This window comes from Bufo gargarizans, chromosome 3 (assembly GCF_014858855.1).
Source record: "Bufo gargarizans isolate SCDJY-AF-19 chromosome 3, ASM1485885v1, whole genome shotgun sequence".
Lineage (NCBI taxonomy): Eukaryota > Metazoa > Chordata > Amphibia > Anura > Bufonidae > Bufo > Bufo gargarizans.
This window is the reverse complement of record NC_058082.1, coordinates 205869265-205890002: the sequence shown is the minus strand read 5'-3', so window position 1 is coordinate 205890002 and position 20738 is coordinate 205869265. Positions and strand designations below refer to the sequence as shown.

At 45.8% G+C, this 20738-nt stretch overlaps 1 protein-coding gene across 1 annotated transcript; it reads right to left on the bottom strand.

The window, feature by feature from the left end:
• Positions 1 to 8815: 8815 nt before the first annotated feature.
• On the bottom strand, positions 8816 to 19471 carry LIPT1 (lipoyltransferase 1). Its single transcript, XM_044286758.1, has 2 exons — positions 19409 to 19471; positions 8816 to 10143 (listed from the first exon to the last, which is right to left on the bottom strand). The coding sequence occupies exon 2, from the start codon at positions 10135 to 10137 to the stop codon at positions 9016 to 9018; it is 1122 nt and encodes a 373-aa protein (XP_044142693.1). The 5' UTR covers positions 10138 to 10143; positions 19409 to 19471; the 3' UTR covers positions 8816 to 9015.
• Positions 19472 to 20738: the final 1267 nt, after the last annotated feature.

Below are 20738 nucleotides of genomic sequence, written 5' to 3'. Positions count from 1 at the left end.
ACATTAACAACATTCATGATACATGTGTCTGTGTTTGTCTATAAGGAGCTCTGTGCAGAGTCTAGGGAGTATCATCAGGAATACATTTATTCAAAGATCCGCATTTTCCTCATGTTACCTTTACTCTGGCTTTTATCTTGGAAACACATCGAAAATGACAGCATTTCATTTTCAGTGATAATAGTTTTCTTGTAAAGTGTGCCCATGGCTCTGCGGGTACCTGTTTAGTTTCCCTTGTAGGTTCTGATATTTAGTTTATTATATTGGAATGGTCCAATAATGATCAGTGGTCCACATGGATCCATGAGTTCATACCAGTTTTTTCCTAAAATGTGACTTACACACATTAGAAAGTGCCCCAGATGTGTAACTTTTCTCTTCAGTTGTCAAATTTTAAACCATTGAGAAGAAAAGCAGGAACCAAGGAGACATATGTTACACCACATGTTACACCACATTTATTAAAGGGGTTTTCCAGGACTTAATTTATAATGACCTATCCTTAGGATAAGTAATCATTACCCGACTGGCGGAGTTACACTGCTCCGTTCACTGTGCAGTGGCCATGCCACATTACTGCAGCACTTGAAGGGGTTCTGAAGTTTTTTTAAACTGATGATCTATCCTCTGAATAGATTATCAGCATCTGACCGGCAGGGGTCCGACACCCGGGACACCCGCCGATCAGCTGTTTGAGAAGGCAGAGGCGCTGGCAGTAGTGCCGCCGCCTTTTCACTGTTTTTACCGCAGGCCCAGTAACGTAACGACTAGTTTCAATGGCCTGGGCGGGGCTAAGCTCTGTTCACTTGAATGGCGCTTAGCCCTGCCCAGTCAAGTTGATACTAGTCGTGACGTCACTCGGCCAGCGGTAAACAGCGAGAAGGCTGCGTCGCTCATGAAGTGCCGCTGCCTTCTCAAACAGCTGATCGGCGGGGGTCCTGGGTGTCAGACCCCTGCCGGTCAGATGCTGATGATCTATCCTGAGGATAGATCATCAGTTTAAAAAACTGCAGTACCCCTTTAAGTAGCTGGGAGTTGGACAACAACAATCTGATATTGATGACCTATCCTAAGGACAGATCAGCAATACTATCACCAGTTTATGGGGTCCTTACTAAGGGCAACATAAAGTAGCGACAGGTCTCCTTAGCAAAATCCTGGGTCACTTTCTTTAATTGACTCCATTTTGCTAAAAATCTTGTTCTACACAGCTCCAGCGTATGCCAAAGGAGTCCCCATGAGCTCCAGGCTCTCACCACCCACCTGCTGTTGATTCAGCTGGAAACAAACTGTCAATCAGAGATAGGTGGGTGGGGAGATATCAAGACTCCTTGGCATGTGCTGGAGCTGTTAGGATGTAAAAGTGAGAGCAGTGGTGGGGCCTGGCCGGCAATGTAGCAGGACGCACAAGCGGGAGCTCCTGAGCACCGGATGATATAATCCTTCACCATCCTGAGGCCCCTGCATCCTACCCGGCCCTGAGGCAATACTTTTCTGGGGGCATTCCTCTACCATCCTGCTGAACGGCCATGAAGCGAGTGGCCCGCAAGGTGAGGGAGGCAGCTGGCTTGCCTCCCGCCAAACATGGCACCACCGCGACTAGTAAAACATCAGAGGTGGCGGCGCGCCTGGAAAGGTTCGCACGCACCCCTCCTGAGGAGGATCCCATCGCTGGGTCTAATGACCCGATCGCGGAGCAGAGACGGCAGATGGAGGAAGATACAGGCACTGCTGAACTCGGTGGGGACTCCTGCCAAGATGGCGGCCCGCATGTACCTGCAGTGCACGGAGGTGAGGGGAGAAGCGTGACTGCCTCTGAGGATCGGGTGGCTGAGAGACTGCGACCTATGACATCTGGGATGCCAGATATTGACGATCCTACCACCAGGGATGTGTATAAGGCTGTGCAACAGTGCAGTGCAGCGCTGCTGACCCTGAACACAACCATGGGGTCCTTGCAGGAGAGTGTATCCTGCATTAGACAGGACCTGAGAAAGGTTACAGAGAGGGTCACTGGGGTGGAAGAAAGAGTGAGTCTCATTGAGGACCAAGTACCCCCCATAAAGCGAGACTTAGCTAAAGTGATTCATAATGTCACTCTTCTCATCAGCAAAACGGAAGACCTGGAGAACAGATCCCGTCGCAACAACCTCCGTCTAATTGGTGTGCCTGAGAAAGTGGAGACATCCAATCCTGTCCAATTCTTTGAATCCTGGCTGATATCTAAATTTGGGCGAGACTCCTTGTCCCCCTTATTTGCAATTGAGAGAACGCACAGAGTTCCGTTCCGCCCTCAGCCACCAGGGGGCCTACCACGACCTGTTCTGATGAAAATTTTACACTTCATTGACCAGGACAACATACTCCGCAAGGCAAGAGACCACCAGGAGTTATTTATTAATGGTCACAAGATATCCATATTCCCGGATTTCTCGGCAGAGGCACAAAAACACTGTGCCAAGTTTCTCGAAGTTAAGAAGCGCCTCCGTGCAAATAATATACAGTATTCTATGCTATACCCATCTAAATTGAGAGTGGTGGTGGGCGGCGTTGCTCATTTCTTCGAAACACCAGAAGATGCTTCCCGTTGGATGGATTTAAAGGGCAACTCGCTGCAGGATTCCAGTGGATCGGGCTGACCTATCTGACAACTGAAGTCTGGCTGAGTCTGCTGAGATGGCCGTCATACTGTTGTACCGGGAATGTGGATGAGTATATCATACCTTAGGCAAAGTCCCGAGCTGTTTATGTCTCTTGGCTCTTTATTGGGAGAATGACTCCTCCTTGTTGGAGACCCTTTCTTACGCATGGTTATATTATGCTCTGTTTCCGGTCAAATGACTGTAGTACATTTTCTGCCTGAGGGCCAGATTGCTGTTTGGATTTTCCAGTTTTTCCATTCAGGAGCCTATTGTTATGCATGTTAATTGCTCAGAGTTTTCTTAGAAAGTTGTTATGTTCTTTCTACTATTCTACTGGTATGTGCGTAGAGTTACTGCTGCCGCTATCTCTGACGGCTACAGAAATGTTCAATTGCCTCATATTGTTTACTGTCTTGGCTGGTTAGCTGAGGGATGTTATGTTTTCAAGTTTGTACTGAAGGTAACCTATGGGGAGACACAATCTACATTCTTTTCTATACTCCAATACCACAGCTTCATCGACACAGATCTAATCGTGTCACATCCAAAGTTAGCTTATACTGATGGCGGATAAGGTGTCTATCATAGCGTGGAATGTTAGGTGTTTGGGCGATGCCATGAAGCGCCAGGCAGTCTTTATGGCCTTACAAAAGTACCAACCAGCCATAGTCTGTCTCACTGAGACTCATTTACCTAAAAGTTCTCAAAGGCCCTTACATAGACCTTGGGTATCCTGCGCCTATCATTCCACGTTTTCTACGCATGCCAGAGGGGTCAGTGTTCTAGTACATCGGGCAATTCCTTTTGACTGTCATGCTAGTGACATTGACCCTGAAGGTAGATTTGTAAGCCTATACCGCTCGATTTACAGGGTTCAGTTCTTTCTAATAGCTATATATATTCCACCACCGTATTCCTGTGAGGTGTTGAAGCTGGTGATGCAGTTTGTAGCCCGGTATCCGCATGCCCCCATACTTATGGTAGGGGATCTTAATAATCTCCCGAACCCTGTGATGGATAAATTTCACCAGGACCCTATAATATCTAGCTCCACAGACACGTCACTATCTAAACTCTTGCGGGAATTAGGCTTACATGATTTATGGAGAATTCAAAATCCGCAAGAGCGCCAATTCTCATGTTTTTCTACCTCTACACAATTTTCTCTCCCGAATAGATCTGGCAATTGGATTGTAAGAATTGTCACCATATATATCACGCATAGAGTATCTTCCCCGTAGCCTTTCAGACCATTTACCAATACATGTCGGCTTACAATTTAGTAGGGACAAAAGAGGTGTCAGCCCCTCCTTAAGGAAGCTCAATCCGTTCTGGATAACACTGTTGGATGAGGAAGAACCTCTTTCGCAACAGATACTAGACTTCTTTAGCTTCAATGTTGGCTCTGCAGCTATGGGGACAGTATGGGACGCCCTGAAAGCATATATGCGGGGCTTATATATACAGCGAATTAAAAGGCGTCAGAGGAAAACTAGGGCACTTACTGAGGCAATCCAACAGGAGGTGAGAGATAGTGAGACTACGTTTGTAGGAGCGCCTTCTCCAAACACTGAGTCACTCTGGAAAGAGGTGCAGCGCAGGCTTAGTGATCATATGCTACAGATAGCTGATAATAAACGTTTTTTTGTCAAACAAAGATACTTTGAGTCTGGGGAGACTGTAGGGAGTCTGTTAGCTAGGATAGCCCGCTCTCAGGACGGCCCAACTAGGATAGCATCTTCACAGACTAGTGAAGGGCATCGTACTAATGATGATGTGGACATACTTAGCACATTTCATTAGTTTTTATAAGGAACTTTATTCCTCTAAACTGTCTTCCACCCCTGATAGTATCAAAACTTACCTAGATGGGTTATCATTGCCTAAACTATCGCCTGAAAATGTTTGCTATCTTGATACACCTTTAGAATTGGAAGAGCTTAAGATAGCTGTAGCCTCCTTTCCTAATGATAAGGCTCCAGGTTCGGATGGAATGCCAGCAGAATTTTACAAAAAATATCAAGACCAACTTCTCCCCCGACTCTTAGAAACGTTTAATGAAGCTTTGACCTTGGGTATACTGCCGGCATCCATGAGGGAAGCAATAGTGGTGGTTGTTCCAAAGCCCAATAAGGATCTGACCATCCCTGATTCATACAGACCCATCTCTCTTCTGTCAACTGATGTGAAAATTTTGGCTAAAGTACTGGCCAACAGGCTTAACAAGGTAATTCTGTCTCTCATACATGAGGACCAATCGGGTTTTATGCCTGACAGAAGTACATCTATCAACCATCGCAGATTATTTTTAAATCTACAGAGGCCGATGGATACTGAAGGCGATAGAGCGATAATTTCCCTAGACGCTGCTAAAGCGTTTGACAGCATAGAATGGGATTACTTGTGGTCGGTTATGGCGGCTATGGGCTTTGGAGCAACTTTCACCTCCTGGGTTAAATTGCTGTATCGGTCCCCGGTTGCGAAAATTAGAGCAAATGGTATGCTATCTGCACAGTTTCTTCCCCTCCACAGGGGTACACGACAAGGGATGCCCCCTGTCTCCTCTTCTATTTGCAGTGGCGATTGAGCCCCTGGCCTGTTTACGCACCTCTATTGAGTGGAGGGGTTTCCCGTTGGGAGCCCAGGAGGAGAGAGTGTCCCTGTATGCTGATGACCTACTTCTTTATGTCGATAACTGGCAGCATTCTGTTAATCAAATTATGAATGACATTATTGAATTTGGGGCACACTCAGGTTTAACTATAAACTGGGATAAATCGGTAATCCTCCCGCTAGACCCGTCCACGACTCAAGAATTACCCAGTACTCAATTACAAATTGTTAGTGACTTCAAACACTTAGGTGTAGTTATAACGCCATATCCAAGGGACTATGTCAAAAGAAATGTAGAACCCCTAATCTCTAAATTTATTGAAAAAACTAACACATGGTGTAAGTTGCGGTTATCGGTAATTGGTAGATGTAATCTGATTAAAATTATATTTATGCCCCAATTACTTTATATACTGCACAACTCCCCAATATGGATCCCGCAACGTATATTCTACAGGGCACGCAGTATATTCCGCTCCCTGATCGGGTAAAAAAAAAACAGCCCAGAGTACGCCTGGAAATGCTACAGAGGGGCAAAGAGGAGGGGGGTCAAGAAAATAGAGGGGGGCCCTTAGCCCGAATTGCATCCTTGATCTCGCAACAGAAAATCCCTATTGCAGCGGTGGAGATAGATGTAGCGCTGCAACACATTGAGAGACTCCCGACTATCTTACTGATGGCAAGAATATGGTCTAAATTCAAAGAAATACTGGGTATAGGGGGGTTTACGAACAACACGCCGCTATGGCGAAATCCACAGCTTCCGGAGATGTTTAGATTGGAGGGCTTCTCTCCCTGGGAAGACAACGGTATTCTAACCCTTGACCACATCCTATTGGAAGGAAACATGAAGTCCTTCACCCAATTGCAGGAGGAGTTTGGTATCCCCAGAAACATGTTCTTCCAATATCTACAGCTGTGTCATGCTTTTCAGACACAATTTAAACATACCATACGAATATCTGCCCTCCCCCCCCTACTATAGTTAAACAACTGTTACAGGGAGGGACCGCTAGGGGACTAATATCTTTATTGTATAAAACCCTACTTGACAAATGCACCTCTCCGGACCCCCTGCCAGTCAAAAATAAATGGGAGCGAGACTTGGGTGTGATCTCCCATGAACAATGGGATGATGTCCTAGCCTTGTCCCCTGCTCTCACACGAGTCTCAAAGACTGTCTCAGTTTTATTTGATTCATAGGGTGTACAGAATCCCTAAGTTCCTATTTCAGATTGGACTCCGTTCCGATTCATCCTGTCCGCGATGTAAAGAAACAGAGGCATCAATGTTACATATGATTTGGGAGTGCTCAAAATTGGGAGACTTCTGGACGGGGGTAAGACAAACGATAACCAAAATGACTCGAATTCAGGTTCCCAATGACCCTAGGCTCTGTGTATTGGGCATCTTGGATTCAGCGGGTATTACAGACAAAAAGGCCCTGTGTGTCCAGAGGATGCTTTTCCAGGCAAGAGTGCTGATTGCTAAGCATTGGATGGCTTGCCCCCCCTCTGTACGAGAATATATAAACAGGATGAATACTGTGGTACAATTTAAAAGAGGAATTTATATGAAAAGGAAATGTCTTACTAAATTCGTGACGATATGGCAAGATTGGCTAGATACCCCTGGTATGGAGTCTGCAGCGCTGTTGAGAGATTGTCTGAGAGACCGGTTGACGTCCCTATTTTAGAACTAGGCAAGGAATAGAACTAAGGTCCTTACAATAAACTGCCCTAACAGTTCACGCAACATCTGCTCTCATGTGTGAAGAGATCTAGGTGGTATAGAGTTGGAGTATATGAAGTGTCACCCCTAAGGGATGTAGTTGGGTTAAGGGTGGGGGGGTTTAGTTGTTTTGTTAGGAGGTCTACAAGGAGCAGATTTCAATTCATTGATGGCTGTCATATGATGTTGGCTATATTTATAATCTGTTTACGATATGTCTTTGCTACTGACGCAATTTATGTCAAATATTGAATGATGTATGGGAGCTTAAGGGGACAAAGGAGACACTTCTTACTTTGATTTAAAAAAAGTGATAGCAGTAGAAAACTGATGATAGATTGCCTTTAAAGGGTTTCTGTCACAACACTTTTCACTAAAAAACAGGCTGACATTATACATGTGCAAATGTCATCTGAATTTAACTCTGTTATTCTTTTCTTTCAGTGTGCCCCCGTTTTTGTGCAATTATAACATTTATAATATGCTACTTAGCCTCCAGGAGCAGGAGGAGACCAACGCTGGCCTGGCCCTGTCAATCAAGAGTAGAAGGAAGTGAAAAGAGGTGGGCGAACGGAGCCTCTAGGAGCAGGTGCAACGCCCCCCCTGCTCCTGGAGGCTAATTAGCATATTATAAATGTTATAATTGCACAAAAACGGGGTCACACTGAAAAAAAAGAATAGCATAGTTAAATTCAGATGACATTTGCACATGTATAATGTCAGGCTGTTTAATAGTGAAAAGTGTGGTGACAGAAACCCTTTAAGTCCTGGAGAACCTCTTAAAGCCTGATTCACATGATTTCCATTAGTGGAGCCTCCACAGAGATAAGGTATAATGGAAAGATTTCCTCATGCTCTATGTGTCTGACCTGAACCTGGTTTTGGCTCACAATAACTGATGAAAATCAATGATTGTGTGAAAGTGGCCTCTTCAACGTTAAAATTTTTACGGACATGTGCTATTCGAATTTTCCACGGACAGCACACATACCCATTGATTTTAATGTGTTGGTGCACACGTCAGTAGTTTTCCCACTGACCGTGGGTAACATAGTAACATAAGGCCGAAAAAAGACACTTCTGTCCATCCAGTTCGGCCCGTCATCCCACAAGTTGATCCAGAGCACGTCAAAAAACCCCTGTGAGGTAGAAGCCAATTTTCCTCACTTTAGGGGAATAAAAATTCCTTCCCGACTCCAATCAGGCAATCAGGATAACTCCCTGGATCAACGATCTCTCTCTCTAGTAGCTATATCCTGTAATATTATTACGCTCCAGAAATACATCCAGGCCCCTCTTGAATTCCTTTATTGTACTCACCATCACCACCTCCTCAGGCAGAGAGTTCCATAGTCTCACTGCTCTTACCGTAAATAATCCTCTTCTATGTTTGTGTACAAACCTTCTTTCCTCCAGACGCAGAGGATGTCCCCTCGTCACAGTCACCGTCCAATCATGAAGACATGCACTATGCACTTGTGATGCAGACCAAACACGGCCATTGAAGTCTATGGGCTCGTGACAAAACACTGATACAATAAGGGTGGCATCTGTGTTTGGTCCATTTTTCACTGACCATTGGTAGCAGATGCTCTGGAAATTAATTTTCAGCTGAGCAGTGTCCATGATATACACGGATCAAACACGGATGTATAATGGACATCTTCACGGATGAAACGCAGGCGGATTTTCCACCGACGTCAAACGAATACTGAAATGGGGCAAATATATTAGTTTGACCTTACCAACTCCTTTCTCCACCCCGACTTGTATACAATGTAGGCCAATGAGTTTAATAGTTGTTCTGTATTCTACCATTATAATTTATTTCGCTTCAAAAAACCTCCAGTCGTTTTCAACTGTTAATTAAATACTGAATATAGGAATTATATATCCCACAAAAAACTATTTTAATATCACTTCTATGTTTTTGTGTATTGCATACATTTGTAACAGTAATGACATAAATTGTATAAAAAATCTGAAAAAGTTACTACACAAACACTGTGGTATAATAAAACTGATCACATCACATTATCGACACCAACTTCTCACATAACATGTTCCACTTGGTGTGAACTTCATCATCGTCGGGGTAGGTCCTCAGTAAGGTAGTTACTAAGATAACGATTTCACTTGGACAAAATCTGCTGCCTAGCAAAGTATCCTGCAGCTCACGGCACTGCCACTCGGACAGCCAGTGACTGGGCACTGCCATAGAGCAGCTCTCTATATAGCCATTTTTTATACACATATTTAAACTAACATCCACCACAATATCCTTATGCAAAATCTGAAAGGACTTCTGCACATCAAATTTTGGGGTTTTTCCATAAATCCAGTCCCAAGTACACAACTCTTTTTTTTTCTTTGTTATCCCCGGAAACAGGGTCTCATCACTTGGATCAACTTCATGAACGCCGGGTTTATCCTTATACAGAAAACTGTATTCTTTGGCAACGGCATCCATAACAGCTTCGCATGTTAATGATGAATGAGCTTGGCAGAGGTTTCTAACCAGTGATGGTACACTAGGTGTGGCATTGCTTAGTATGCCATCATAAGGACTTTGTAGAACCAAAGGCAAGAGCAAACTATCGGCACTACACAACAACGTACAATGGTGGTATGCAACAGTCCTCCCAAGCTTGGCTGCGGTCCCTGAAATCTTGTACTTTCCATCTAACAGGAGATCATATCTCTGTGTGGCGTGCACATCTAAAGACGGTTGCAATGATTTAAGAGCTCTAATAACCAACTGTAAATTTTCCATTCTATCATACTTTCTCTTAGATGTGAAAAAAGTCAAGTTGATATTTCCCAGATCATGAAACACAGTGCCGCCGCCACTTCTTCTCCTGGCCAGGCCAATCCCCTTCTCTCTCATCACATGGAGGTTGCATTCTTTCCAGGGATTCTGGTGTCGGCCGATCACCACAGCTGGAGAATTCCTCCACAGAAACAGAACATTTTTCTGCTCTAAGTCCATGTGGTCATGAATCCAGTCTTCTACTGCCAGGTTCTCATACACATTGCTGGATGACGACTGCAGAACGAGCCCTTCTCTTGCCAAACTTCCAAATCTTACTGCAGTTCTGCGACAGAAAACTGCTACACAAATCCTCTTCACCGATAACGGACTGAACAGCATTTTTCACTAAATAAAATGAGAATAAAATAATTAAAGGTTTGAATTAGTAAATGTGAATAAACTTGGACATATCAGTACTTGTAATGAATGCAGATAGTTCATGATGGGGGAATCTTGAGGGTTGTGTCCCTCCATGACAACCATATAGAAAGGGACTGTGCTAAGAAAATAAAAAGTGGCTAATGACACAGAGTCTCCTGCTCTAGAAGAGTCGGTTACATATCATACTTGTCCCGTGATTAATGTAAAAAATGAAAATCTCTAACAAAGCTAGAACCAGTCCTGCTCCTCACATGGATTCAGAGATCTTCCCATTCATTACTCTACTAGATTTATATCAAGCTGAAAGCTCAGGAGGTGTGTCCATGCTCTCCCTATCACAGCTCAGGGGGCGTGTGTCAGCTCTCCCTATCACAGCTCAGGAGGTGTGTCCATGCTCTCCCTATCACAGCTCAGGGGGCGTGTGTCACCTCTCCCTATCACAGCTCAGGGGGCGTGTCTCAGCTCTCCCTATCACAGCTCAGGAGGCGTGTCTCAGCTCTCCCTATCACAGATCAGGGGGCATGTCTCAGCTCTCCCTATCACAGCTCAGGAGGCGTGTCTCAGCTCTCCCTATCACAGATCAGGGGGCATGTCTCAGCTCTCCCTATCACAGATCAGGGGGCATGTCTCAGCTCTCCCTATCACAGCTCAGGAGGCGTGTCTCAGCTCTCCCTATCACAGCTCAGGGAGCGTGTCTCAGCTCTCCCTATCACAGCTCAGGGAGCGTGTCTCAGCTCTCCCTATCACAGCTCAGGAGGTGTGTCTCAGCTCTCCCTATCACAGCTCAGGAGGCGTGTCTCAGCTCTCCCTATCACAGATCAGGGGGCATGTCTCAGCTCTCCCTATCACAGCTCAGGAGGCGTGTCTCAGCTCTCCCTATCACAGATCAGGGGGCATGTCTCAGCTCTCCCTATCACAGATCAGGGGGCATGTCTCAGCTCTCCCTATCACAGATAAGGGGGCATGTCTCAGCTCTCCCTATCACAGCTCAGGGGCATGTCTCAGCTCTCCCTATCACAGATCAGGGGGCATGTCTCAGCTCTCCCTATCACAGATCAGGGGGCATGTCTCAGCTCTCCCTATCACAGCTCAGGGGCATGTCTCAGCTCTCCCTATCACAGCTCAGGAGGCGTGTCTCAGCTCTCCCTATCACAGTTCAGGGGGCGTGTCTCAGCTCTCCCTATCACAGCTCAGGAGGCGTGCCCATGCTCTCCCTATCACAGCTCAGGAGGCGTGTCCCAGCTCTCCCTATCACAGCTCAGGAGGCGTGTCTCAGCTCTCCCTATCACAGCTCAGGAGGTGTGTCCCAGCTCTCCCTATCACAGCTCAGGAGGCGTGTCTCAGCTCTCCCTATCACAGCTCAGGAGGTGTGTCCATGCTCTCCCTATCACAGCTCAGTAGGCAGTTGAAGTATGAAACTGAGCATGTGCGGCCTTCTCAGTGAGCGGGACAAAGAAATAAGAAAAAGAACAAACAGCAGGTGGCGCCATACAGATATATTTTCCTGAATAACTCAGTGGCTATACAGAATTTTTAATTATATGCAGTTACAAAAGTATTCAGATCTGGGTGCTGATTTGAAAACTATAGAATATTTTTCATGGCACAACCTCTTTAACCACCTCCGGACCGCCTAACGCACATGTGCGTTCCGGAGGTGGCAGGGCTGCGCACAGTCACGCATATACGCGTCATCTCGCGATACGCGAGATTTCCTGTGAACGCGCGCACACAGGCGCGCGCGCTCACAGGAACTGAAGGTAAGCGAGTGGATCTCCAGCCTGCCAGCGGCGATCGCTCGCTGGCAGGCTGGAGATCCGAATTTTTTAACCCCTAACCGGTATATTAGACGCTGTTTTCATAACAGCGTCTAATATACCTCCTACCTGGTCCTCTGGTGGTCCCTTTTGTTTGGATCGACCACCAGAGGACTCAGGTAGGTCAGTACAGTCGCACCAAACACCACACTACACTACACCCCACCCCCCCGTCACTTATTAACCCCTTATAAACCCCTGATCACCCATGATCACCCCATATAAACTCCCTGATCACCCCCCTGTCATTGATCACCGCCCTGTCATTGATCACCCCCCTGTCAGGCTCCGTTCAGACGTCCGCATGATTTTTACGGATCCGATCCATGTATCCATGGATCCGTAAAAATCATGCGGAAGTCTGAATGGAGCCTTACAGGGGGGTGATCAATGACAGGCGGGTGATCACCCATATACACTCCCTGATCACCCCCTGTCATTGATCACCCCCCTGTCACTGATCACCCCCCCTGTAAGGCTCCATTCAGACGTCCGCATGATTTTTACGGATCCGATCCATGTATCCATGGATCCGTAAAAATCATGCGGACGTCTGAATGGAGCCTTACAGGGGGGGTGATCAGTGACAGGGGGGTGATCACCCTGATTACCCTGATCACCCCCTGTCATTGATAACCCCCCTGTCAGGCTCCATTCAGACGTCCGCATGATTTTTACGGATCCGATCCATGTATCCATGGATCCGTAAAAATCATGCGGACGTCTGAATGGAGCCTTACAGGGGGGGTGATCAGTGACAGGGGGGTGATCACCCTGATTACCCCCTGTCATTGATAACCCCCCTGTAAGGCTCCATTCAGACGTCCGCATGCGTTCTGTGGATCCGATCCATGTATCCATGGATCCGTAAAAAATCATGCGGATGTCTGAATGGAGCCTTACAGGGGGGGTGATCAGTGACAGGGGGGTGATCACCCTGATTACCCTGATCACCCGCCTGTCATTGATAACCCCCCTGTAAGGCTCCATTCAGACGTCCGCATGCGTTCTGTGGATCCGATCCATGTATCCATGGATCCGTAAAAAATCATGCGGATGTCTGAATGGAGCCTTACAGGGGGGGTGATCAGTGACAGGGGGGTGATCACCCTGATTACCCTGATCACCCGCCTGTCATTGATAACCCCCCTGTAAGGCTCCATTCAGACGTCCGCATGCGTTCTGTGGATCCGATCCATGTATCCATGGATCTGTAAAAAATCATGCGGATGTCTGAATGGAGCCTTACAGGGGGGGTGATCAGTGACAGGGGGGTGATCACCCTGATTACCCTGATCACCCCCTGTCATTGATAACCCCCCTGTAAGGCTCCATTCAGACGTCCGCATGCGTTCTGTGGATCCGATCCATGTATCCATGGATCCGTAAAAAATCATGCGGATGTCTGAATGGAGCCTTACAGGGGGGGTGATCAGTGACAGGGGGGTGATCACCCTGATTACCCTGATCACCCCCTGTCATTGATAACCCCCCTGTAAGGCTCCATTCAGACGTCCGCATGCGTTCTGTGGATCCGATCCATGTATCCATGGATCCGTAAAAAATCATGCGGATGTCTGAATGGAGCCTTACAGGGGGGGTGATCAGTGACAGGGGGGTGATCACCCTGATTACCCTGATCACCCCCTGTCATTGATAACCCCCCTGTAAGGCTCCATTCAGACGTCCGCATGCGTTCTGTGGATCCGATACATGTATCCATGGATCCGTAAAAAATCATGCGGATGTCTGAATGGAGCCTTACAGGGGGGGTGATCAGTGACAGGGGGGTGATCACCCTGATTACCCTGATCACCCCCTGTCATTGATAACCCCCCTGTAAGGCTCCATTCAGACGTCCGCATGCGTTCTGTGGATCCGATACATGTATCCATGGATCCGTAAAAAATCATGCGGATGTCTGAATGGAGCCTTACAGGGGGGGTGATCAGTGACAGGGGGGTGATCACCCTGATTACCCTGATCACCCCCTGTCATTGATAACCCCCCTGTAAGGCTCCATTCAGACGTCCGCATGCGTTCTGTGGATCCGATACATGTATCCATGGATCCGTAAAAAATCATGCGGATGTCTGAATGGAGCCTTACAGGGGGGGTGATCAATGACAGGGGGGTGATCAGGGAGTCTATATGGGTGATCACCCCCCTGTCATTGATCACCCCCCTGTCATTGATCACTCCCCCCCCTGGTAAGGCTCCATTCAGCCATTTTTTTTGGCACAAGTCAGTGGAAATTTTTTGTCTGTTTTTGTTTTCGTTTTTTCTTACAAAGTCTCATATTCCACTAACTTGTGTCAAAAAATAAAATCTCACATGGACGCACCATACCCCTCACGGAATCCAAATGCGTAAACATTTTTAGACATTTATATTCCAGACTTCTTCTCACGCTTTAGGGCCCCTAAAAAGCCAGGGCAGTATAAGTACCCCACATGTGACCCCATTTCGGAAAGAAGACACCCCAAGGTATTCCGTGAGGGGCATATTGAGTCCATGAAAGATTGAAATTTTTGTCCTAAGTTAGCGGAAAGTGAGACTTTGTGAGAAAAAAAACAAAAAAAAATCAATATCCGCTAACTTATGCAAAAAAAAAAAAAATTCTAGGAACTCGCCATGCCCCTCATTGAATACCTCGGGGTGTCTTCTTTCCAAAGTGGGGTCACATGTGGGGTATTTATACTGCCCTGGATTTTTAGGGGCCCTAAAGCATGAGAAGAAGTCTGGGATCCAAATGTCTAAAAATGCCCTCCTAAAAGGAATTTGGGCCCCTTTGCGCATCTAGGCTGCAAAAAAGTGTGACACATCTGGTATCGCCGTACTCAGGAGAAGTTGGGGAATGTGTTTTGGGGTGTCATTTTACATATACCCATGCTGGGTGAGAAAAATATCTTGGTCAAATGCCAACTTTGTATAAAAAAATGGGAAAAGTTGTCTTTTGCCAAGATATTTCTCTCACCCAGCATGGTTATATGTAAAATGACCCCCCAAAACACATTCCCCAACTTCTCCTGAGTACGGCGATACCAGATGTGTCACACTTTTTTGCAGCCAAGGTGGGCAAAGGGGCACCTTTCAGATTTCGCAGGCCATTTTTTACACATTTTGATTTCAAGGTACTTCTTACACATTTGGGCCCCTAAATTGCCAGGGCAGTATAACTATGCCACAAGTGACCCCATTTTGGAAAGAAGACACCCCAAGGTATTCCGTGGGGGGCACGGCGAGTTCCTAGAATTTTTTATTTTTTGTCACAATTTAGCGGAAAATGCTGATTTTTCTTTTTTTTTCTTTTTTCCTTACAAAGTCTCATATTCCACTAACTTGCGACAAAAAATAAAAAATTCTAGGAACTCGCCATGCCCCTCACGGAATACCTTGGGGTGTCTTCTTTCCAAAATGGGGTCACTTGTGGGGTAGTTATACTGCCCTGGCAATTTAGGGGCCCAAATGTGTGAGAAGAACTTTGCAATCAAAATGTGTAAAAAATGCCCTGCAAAATCCGAAAGGTGCACTTTGGAATATGTGCCCCTTTGCCCACCTTGGCAGCAAAAAAGTGTGACACCTCTGGTATCGCCGTACTCAGGAGAAGTTGGGCAATGTGTTTTGGGGTGTCATTTTACATATACCCATGCTGGGTGAGAAAAATATCTTGGTCAAATGCCAACTTTGTATAAAAAAATTGGAAAAGTTATCTTTTGCCAAGATATTTCTCTCACCCAGCATGGGTATATGTAAAATGACAGCCCAAAACACATTCCCCAACTTCTCCTGAGTACGGCGATACCAGATGTGTGACACTTTTTTGCTGCCAAGGTGGGCAAAGGGGCGCATATTCCAAAGTGCACCTTTCGGATTTCACCGGTCATTTTTTACAGCATTTTGATTGCAAAGTTCTTCTCACACATTTGGGCCCCTAAATTGCCAGGGCAGTATAACTACGCCACAAGTGACCCCATTTTGGAAAGAAGACACCCCAAGGTATTCCGTGAGGGGCATGGCGAGTTCCTAGAATTTTTTATTTTTTGTCGCAAGTTAGTGGAATATGAGACTTTGTAAGGAAAAAAGAGAAAAAAAAAAAAATCATCATTTTCCGCTAACTTGTGACAAAAAATAAAAAATTCTAGGAACTCGCAGTGCCCCTCACGGAATACCTTGGGGTGTCTTCTTTCCAAAATGGGGTCACTTGTGGCTGTAGTTATACTGCCCTGGCAATTTAGGGGCCCAAATGTGTGAGAAGAACTTTGCAATCAAAATGTGTAAAAAATGCCCTGCAAAATCCGAAAGGTGCACCTTGGAATATGTGCCCCTTTGCCCACCTTGGCAGCAAAAAAGTGTGACACATCTGGTATCGCCGTACTCAGGAGAAGTTGGGCAATGTGTTTTGGGGTGTCATTTTACATATACCCATGCTGGGTGAGAAAAATATCTTGGTCAAATGCCAACTTTGTATAAAAAAATGGGAAAAGTTGTCTTTTGCCAAGATATTTCTCTCACCCAGCATGGGTATATGTAAAATGACACCCCAAAACACATTCCCCAACTTCTCCTGAGTACGGCGATACCACATGTGTGACACTTTTTTGCTGCCAAGGTGGGCAAAGGGGCACATATTCCAAAGTGCACCTTTCGGATTTCACCGGTCATTTCTTACACATTTTGATTGCAAAGTTCTTCTCACACATTTGGGCCCCTAAATTGCCAGGGCAGTATAACTACGCCACAAGTGACCCCATTTTGGAAAGAAGACACCCCAAGGTATTCTGTGAGGGGCATGGTGAGTTCCTAGAATTTTTTATTTTTTGTCGCAAGTTAGTGGAATATGAGACTTTGTAAGAAAAAAAAAAAAAAAAAAAAATCATCATCATTTTCCGCTAACTTGTGACAAAAAATAAAAAGTTCTATGAACTCACTATGCCCATCAGCGAATACCTTAGGGTGTCTACTTTCCGAAATGGGGTCATTTGTGGGGTTTTTCTACTGTCTGGGCGTTGTAGAACCTCAGGAAACATGACAGGTGCTCAGAAAATCAGAGCCGTTTCAAAAAGCGGAAATTCACATTTTTGTACCATAGTTTGTAAATGCTATAACTTTTACCCAAACCATTTTTTTTTTTGCCCAAACATTTTTTTTTTATCAAAGACATGTAGAACTATAAATTTAGCGAAAAATTTATATATGGATGTCGTTTTTTTTGCAAAATTTCACAGCTGAAAGTGAAAAATGTCATTTTTTTGCAAAAAAATCGTTACATTTTGATTAATAACAAAAAAAGTAAAAATGTCAGCAGCAATAAAATACTACCAAATGAAAGCTCCATTAGTGAGAAGAAAAGGAGGTAAAATTCATTTGGGTGGTAAGTTGCATGACCGAGCGATAAACGGTGAAAGTAGTGTAGTGCCGAAGTGTAAAAAGTGGCCTGGTCATGAAGGGGGTTTCACCTAGCGGGGCTGAAGTGGTTAAATAGGTTGTGCAGCATGTTTGTGTTGATGACCTATTCTCAAGATAGGTCCTCAATATCAGATGAGTGGGGGTCCAACACCAACCCCACCAACTGCTTATCATCTCGTTAGAATGGAGCAAGTACTTGTAATTATACTGTGCCACCACTCCACAGGTGACGACGCATAGTGTAATGAAGAGGAAGCAGAGCTCGCATGGAATGCCACCTTCTCTTCTGACAACCAGCACCCCCGGTGCAAGCGCTGCTTCCTCTTTATTACACTGCCTGTTGTTGCCTTTCCTTTGATCGTAGCTGATCGGAGGGGGTGCAGGGTTTCAGACCCCCGCAGATCAGATATTGATGACCAATCCTGAGGCCAGTGAGGATACCGGTAATTGATCTGAATGCACTCAATCTCACAGAAGAGGCTGAGAGCATTCAAACTGCGAAATTTATTTTGGCCACCAGGTGGCAGGCCAAAATATGAAATGAGCAATAGACAGTAATAAATTCATTTTAAAAATACATCATTGTTCAAAATAAAAAAATGGATTTTGTAGGCTCAAATACGAGCTTCAAAATCATTACAAAAAAGTAAATAAATAAAAACTATAATATATAAAAATATATAAAAGTTTAAATCACCCCCTTTCCGTATAATAAAATAAAATAAAAAAAATAACAAAAAATATAAACATCATGGGTATCACTGCGACCGAAAACGCCCATACTAATAAAATATAAAAATATTTTTCCAATACCGCAAATGGAGTAGCGGAAAAAAGTTCAAAATGGCCAATTTGCCATTTTTTCATTGCTTCTCTTACCCCCAAAAATGTAATAAAATGTGATCAAAAAGTCACACACTCCAAAATGGTATCAATAAAAACTACAAATTGTCCTGCAAAAAAAAAAGCCTCCACACAGCCCAGTAGATATAACTATAAAAAATGTATGGGTGTCAGAATATGATGATGTAAATATTTAATTTTTTTTCTCAAAGTTTAAAGGGGTTGTCTCATCATGGACAATAGGGGCATATCGCTAGGATATGCCCCCATTGTCTTATAAGTGCGGGTCCCACCGCTGGGACCCGCACCTATATCGAGAACAGAGCCCCAAAAGTGAAGGAGGGCGCATTGCGCATGAGCAGCCTCCCTCCATTCATTTTCTATGGGGCCGGCGAAAATAGCCGAGCGCTGATTCATCAATTCTTTTCTCAGGATACCCTCTCTCTAATAATCTATAAAGTCTACGTCTTCACTGGCTATCCTTCTCACTGCTGCTTTCCCATATGGGGGATGGAAACTCCTGAAGTGGAAGAGGGAATTTGTGGCAGTCAGTTTTCTGTATACTTTGGTTTTTATTGTCCCCCTTCTACATTAACCTTTACACCCAAAAAGTCCATCTCGTTTGGGTCAATCTTGCTGGTAAATGTCCTGTTCTTATTCTTTTTGCTGTTCAAATACTCCACAAATTCCTCAAATTGCACTTCAGCTCCTCTCCATTATTAAATCCGCCTCCTCCTGCGGGGCCGATGTCTTCACACTTCTGTCTCCGTTGGATCCTGCACTAATCCGAATTCTTCCCAATTCGGTCTTTTAGCATTTTTCTAGATCTTATACAAATGCAGCTGACGCCCCCTAGTGGTACATAGCTCCAGGAAGCCGAGGTAGCTCTGGTTCAGCAGAGAAGAGAAGTACTGTCTGCTTTATCACCGTTCACACATAGCGGTAATGCCCAGGCATGTTCTACCAATTGTACTGTCTGACAGTTTAGGCTTGTGATACAGGAGAGCAGCTGTAACACAGCCACATGGGCACTGCAGCCGTGTAGTGACGCTGCCCCCCCTGGACTGGCAGTGCCGCCTCTCCTCACTGCTGCAATATGAACTCTGTGCTCTCACATCGACCGCATTGTAGGTGGTGACGACACAAATCGCCTCAATTACCTCACGAATCCTGTCATCTGTCCTCGCAGAGGTTTTACTGCACATGCGCACTTTCAGTAGGCAGTAGAGGTTAGAGCTTAGATTGCTATAGGACCTTTGGTGACGTCACGACCATGTGACCACGTGTGTGGGAGGAGTCAGGCTGGGGGAAATTCATTGGTTATGTTGAATAGCACATGTGCAGACAGCTGTAACGATAGAGGACGTACACACAGTGCGGAGCTGTGTGTGATGTGTGGTACAGAGCTAGACGGGTGCACGGTGCAGAGCGGTGTGTGATGTGTGGTACAGAGCTAGACGAGTGTACAGTGCAGAGCTGTGTGTGATGTGTGGTACAGAGCTAGACGAGTGTACAGTGCAGTGATGTGTGGTACAGAGCTAGACGAGTGCACGGTGCAGAGCTGTGTGTGATGTGTGGTACAGAGCTAGACGAGTGTACAGTGCAGTGATGTGTGGTACAGAGCTAGACGAGTGCACGGTGCAGAGCTGTGTGTGATGTGTGGTACAGAGCTAGACGAGTGTACAGTGCAGTGATGTGTGGTACAGAGCTAGACGAGTGCACGGTGCAGAGCTGTGTGTGTGTGACGTGTGGTACAGAGCTAGACGAGTGCACGGTGCAGAGCTGTGTGTGTGATGTGTGGTACAGAGCTAGACGAGTGCACGGTGCAGGGCTGTGTGTGTGGTACAGAGCTAGATGAGTGCACGGTGCAGAGCTGTGTGTGTGATGTGTGGTACAGAGCTAGACGAGTGCACGGTGCAGAGCTGTGTGTGTGATGTGTGGTACAGAGCTAGACGAGTGCACGGTGCAGAGCTGTGTGTGTGATGTGTGGTACAGAGCTAGACGAGTGTACGGTGCAGAGCTGTGTGTGATGTGTGGTACAGAGCTAGACGAGTGCACGGTGCAGAGCTGTGTGTGTGACGTGTGGTACAGAGCTAGACGAGTGCACGGTGCAGAGCTGTGTGTGTGATGTGTGGTACAGAGCTAGACGAGTGTACGCTGCAGGGCTGTGTGTGTGATGTGTGGTACAGAGCTAGACGAGTGCACGGTGCAGAGCTGTGTGTGTGACGTGTAGTACAGAGCTAGACGAGTGCACGGTGCAGAGCTGTGTGTGACGTGTGGTACAGAGCTAGACGAGTGCACGGTGCAGAGCTGTGTGTGTGTGATGTGTGGTACAGAGCTAGACGAGTGTACGGTGCAGGGCTGTGTGTGTGATGTGTGGTACAGAGCTAGACGAGTGCACGGTGCAGAGCTGTGTGTGTGACGTGTGGTACAGAGCTAGACGAGTGCACGGTGCAGAGCTGTGTGTGACGTGTGGTACAGAGCTAGACG

What these genes read in the sequence shown, in the direction of transcription:
- LIPT1 (XM_044286758.1), bottom strand. Translation starts at nt 10,137, where the DNA reads ATGCTGTTCAGTCCGTTATCGGTGAAGAGGATTTGTGTAGCAGTTTTC.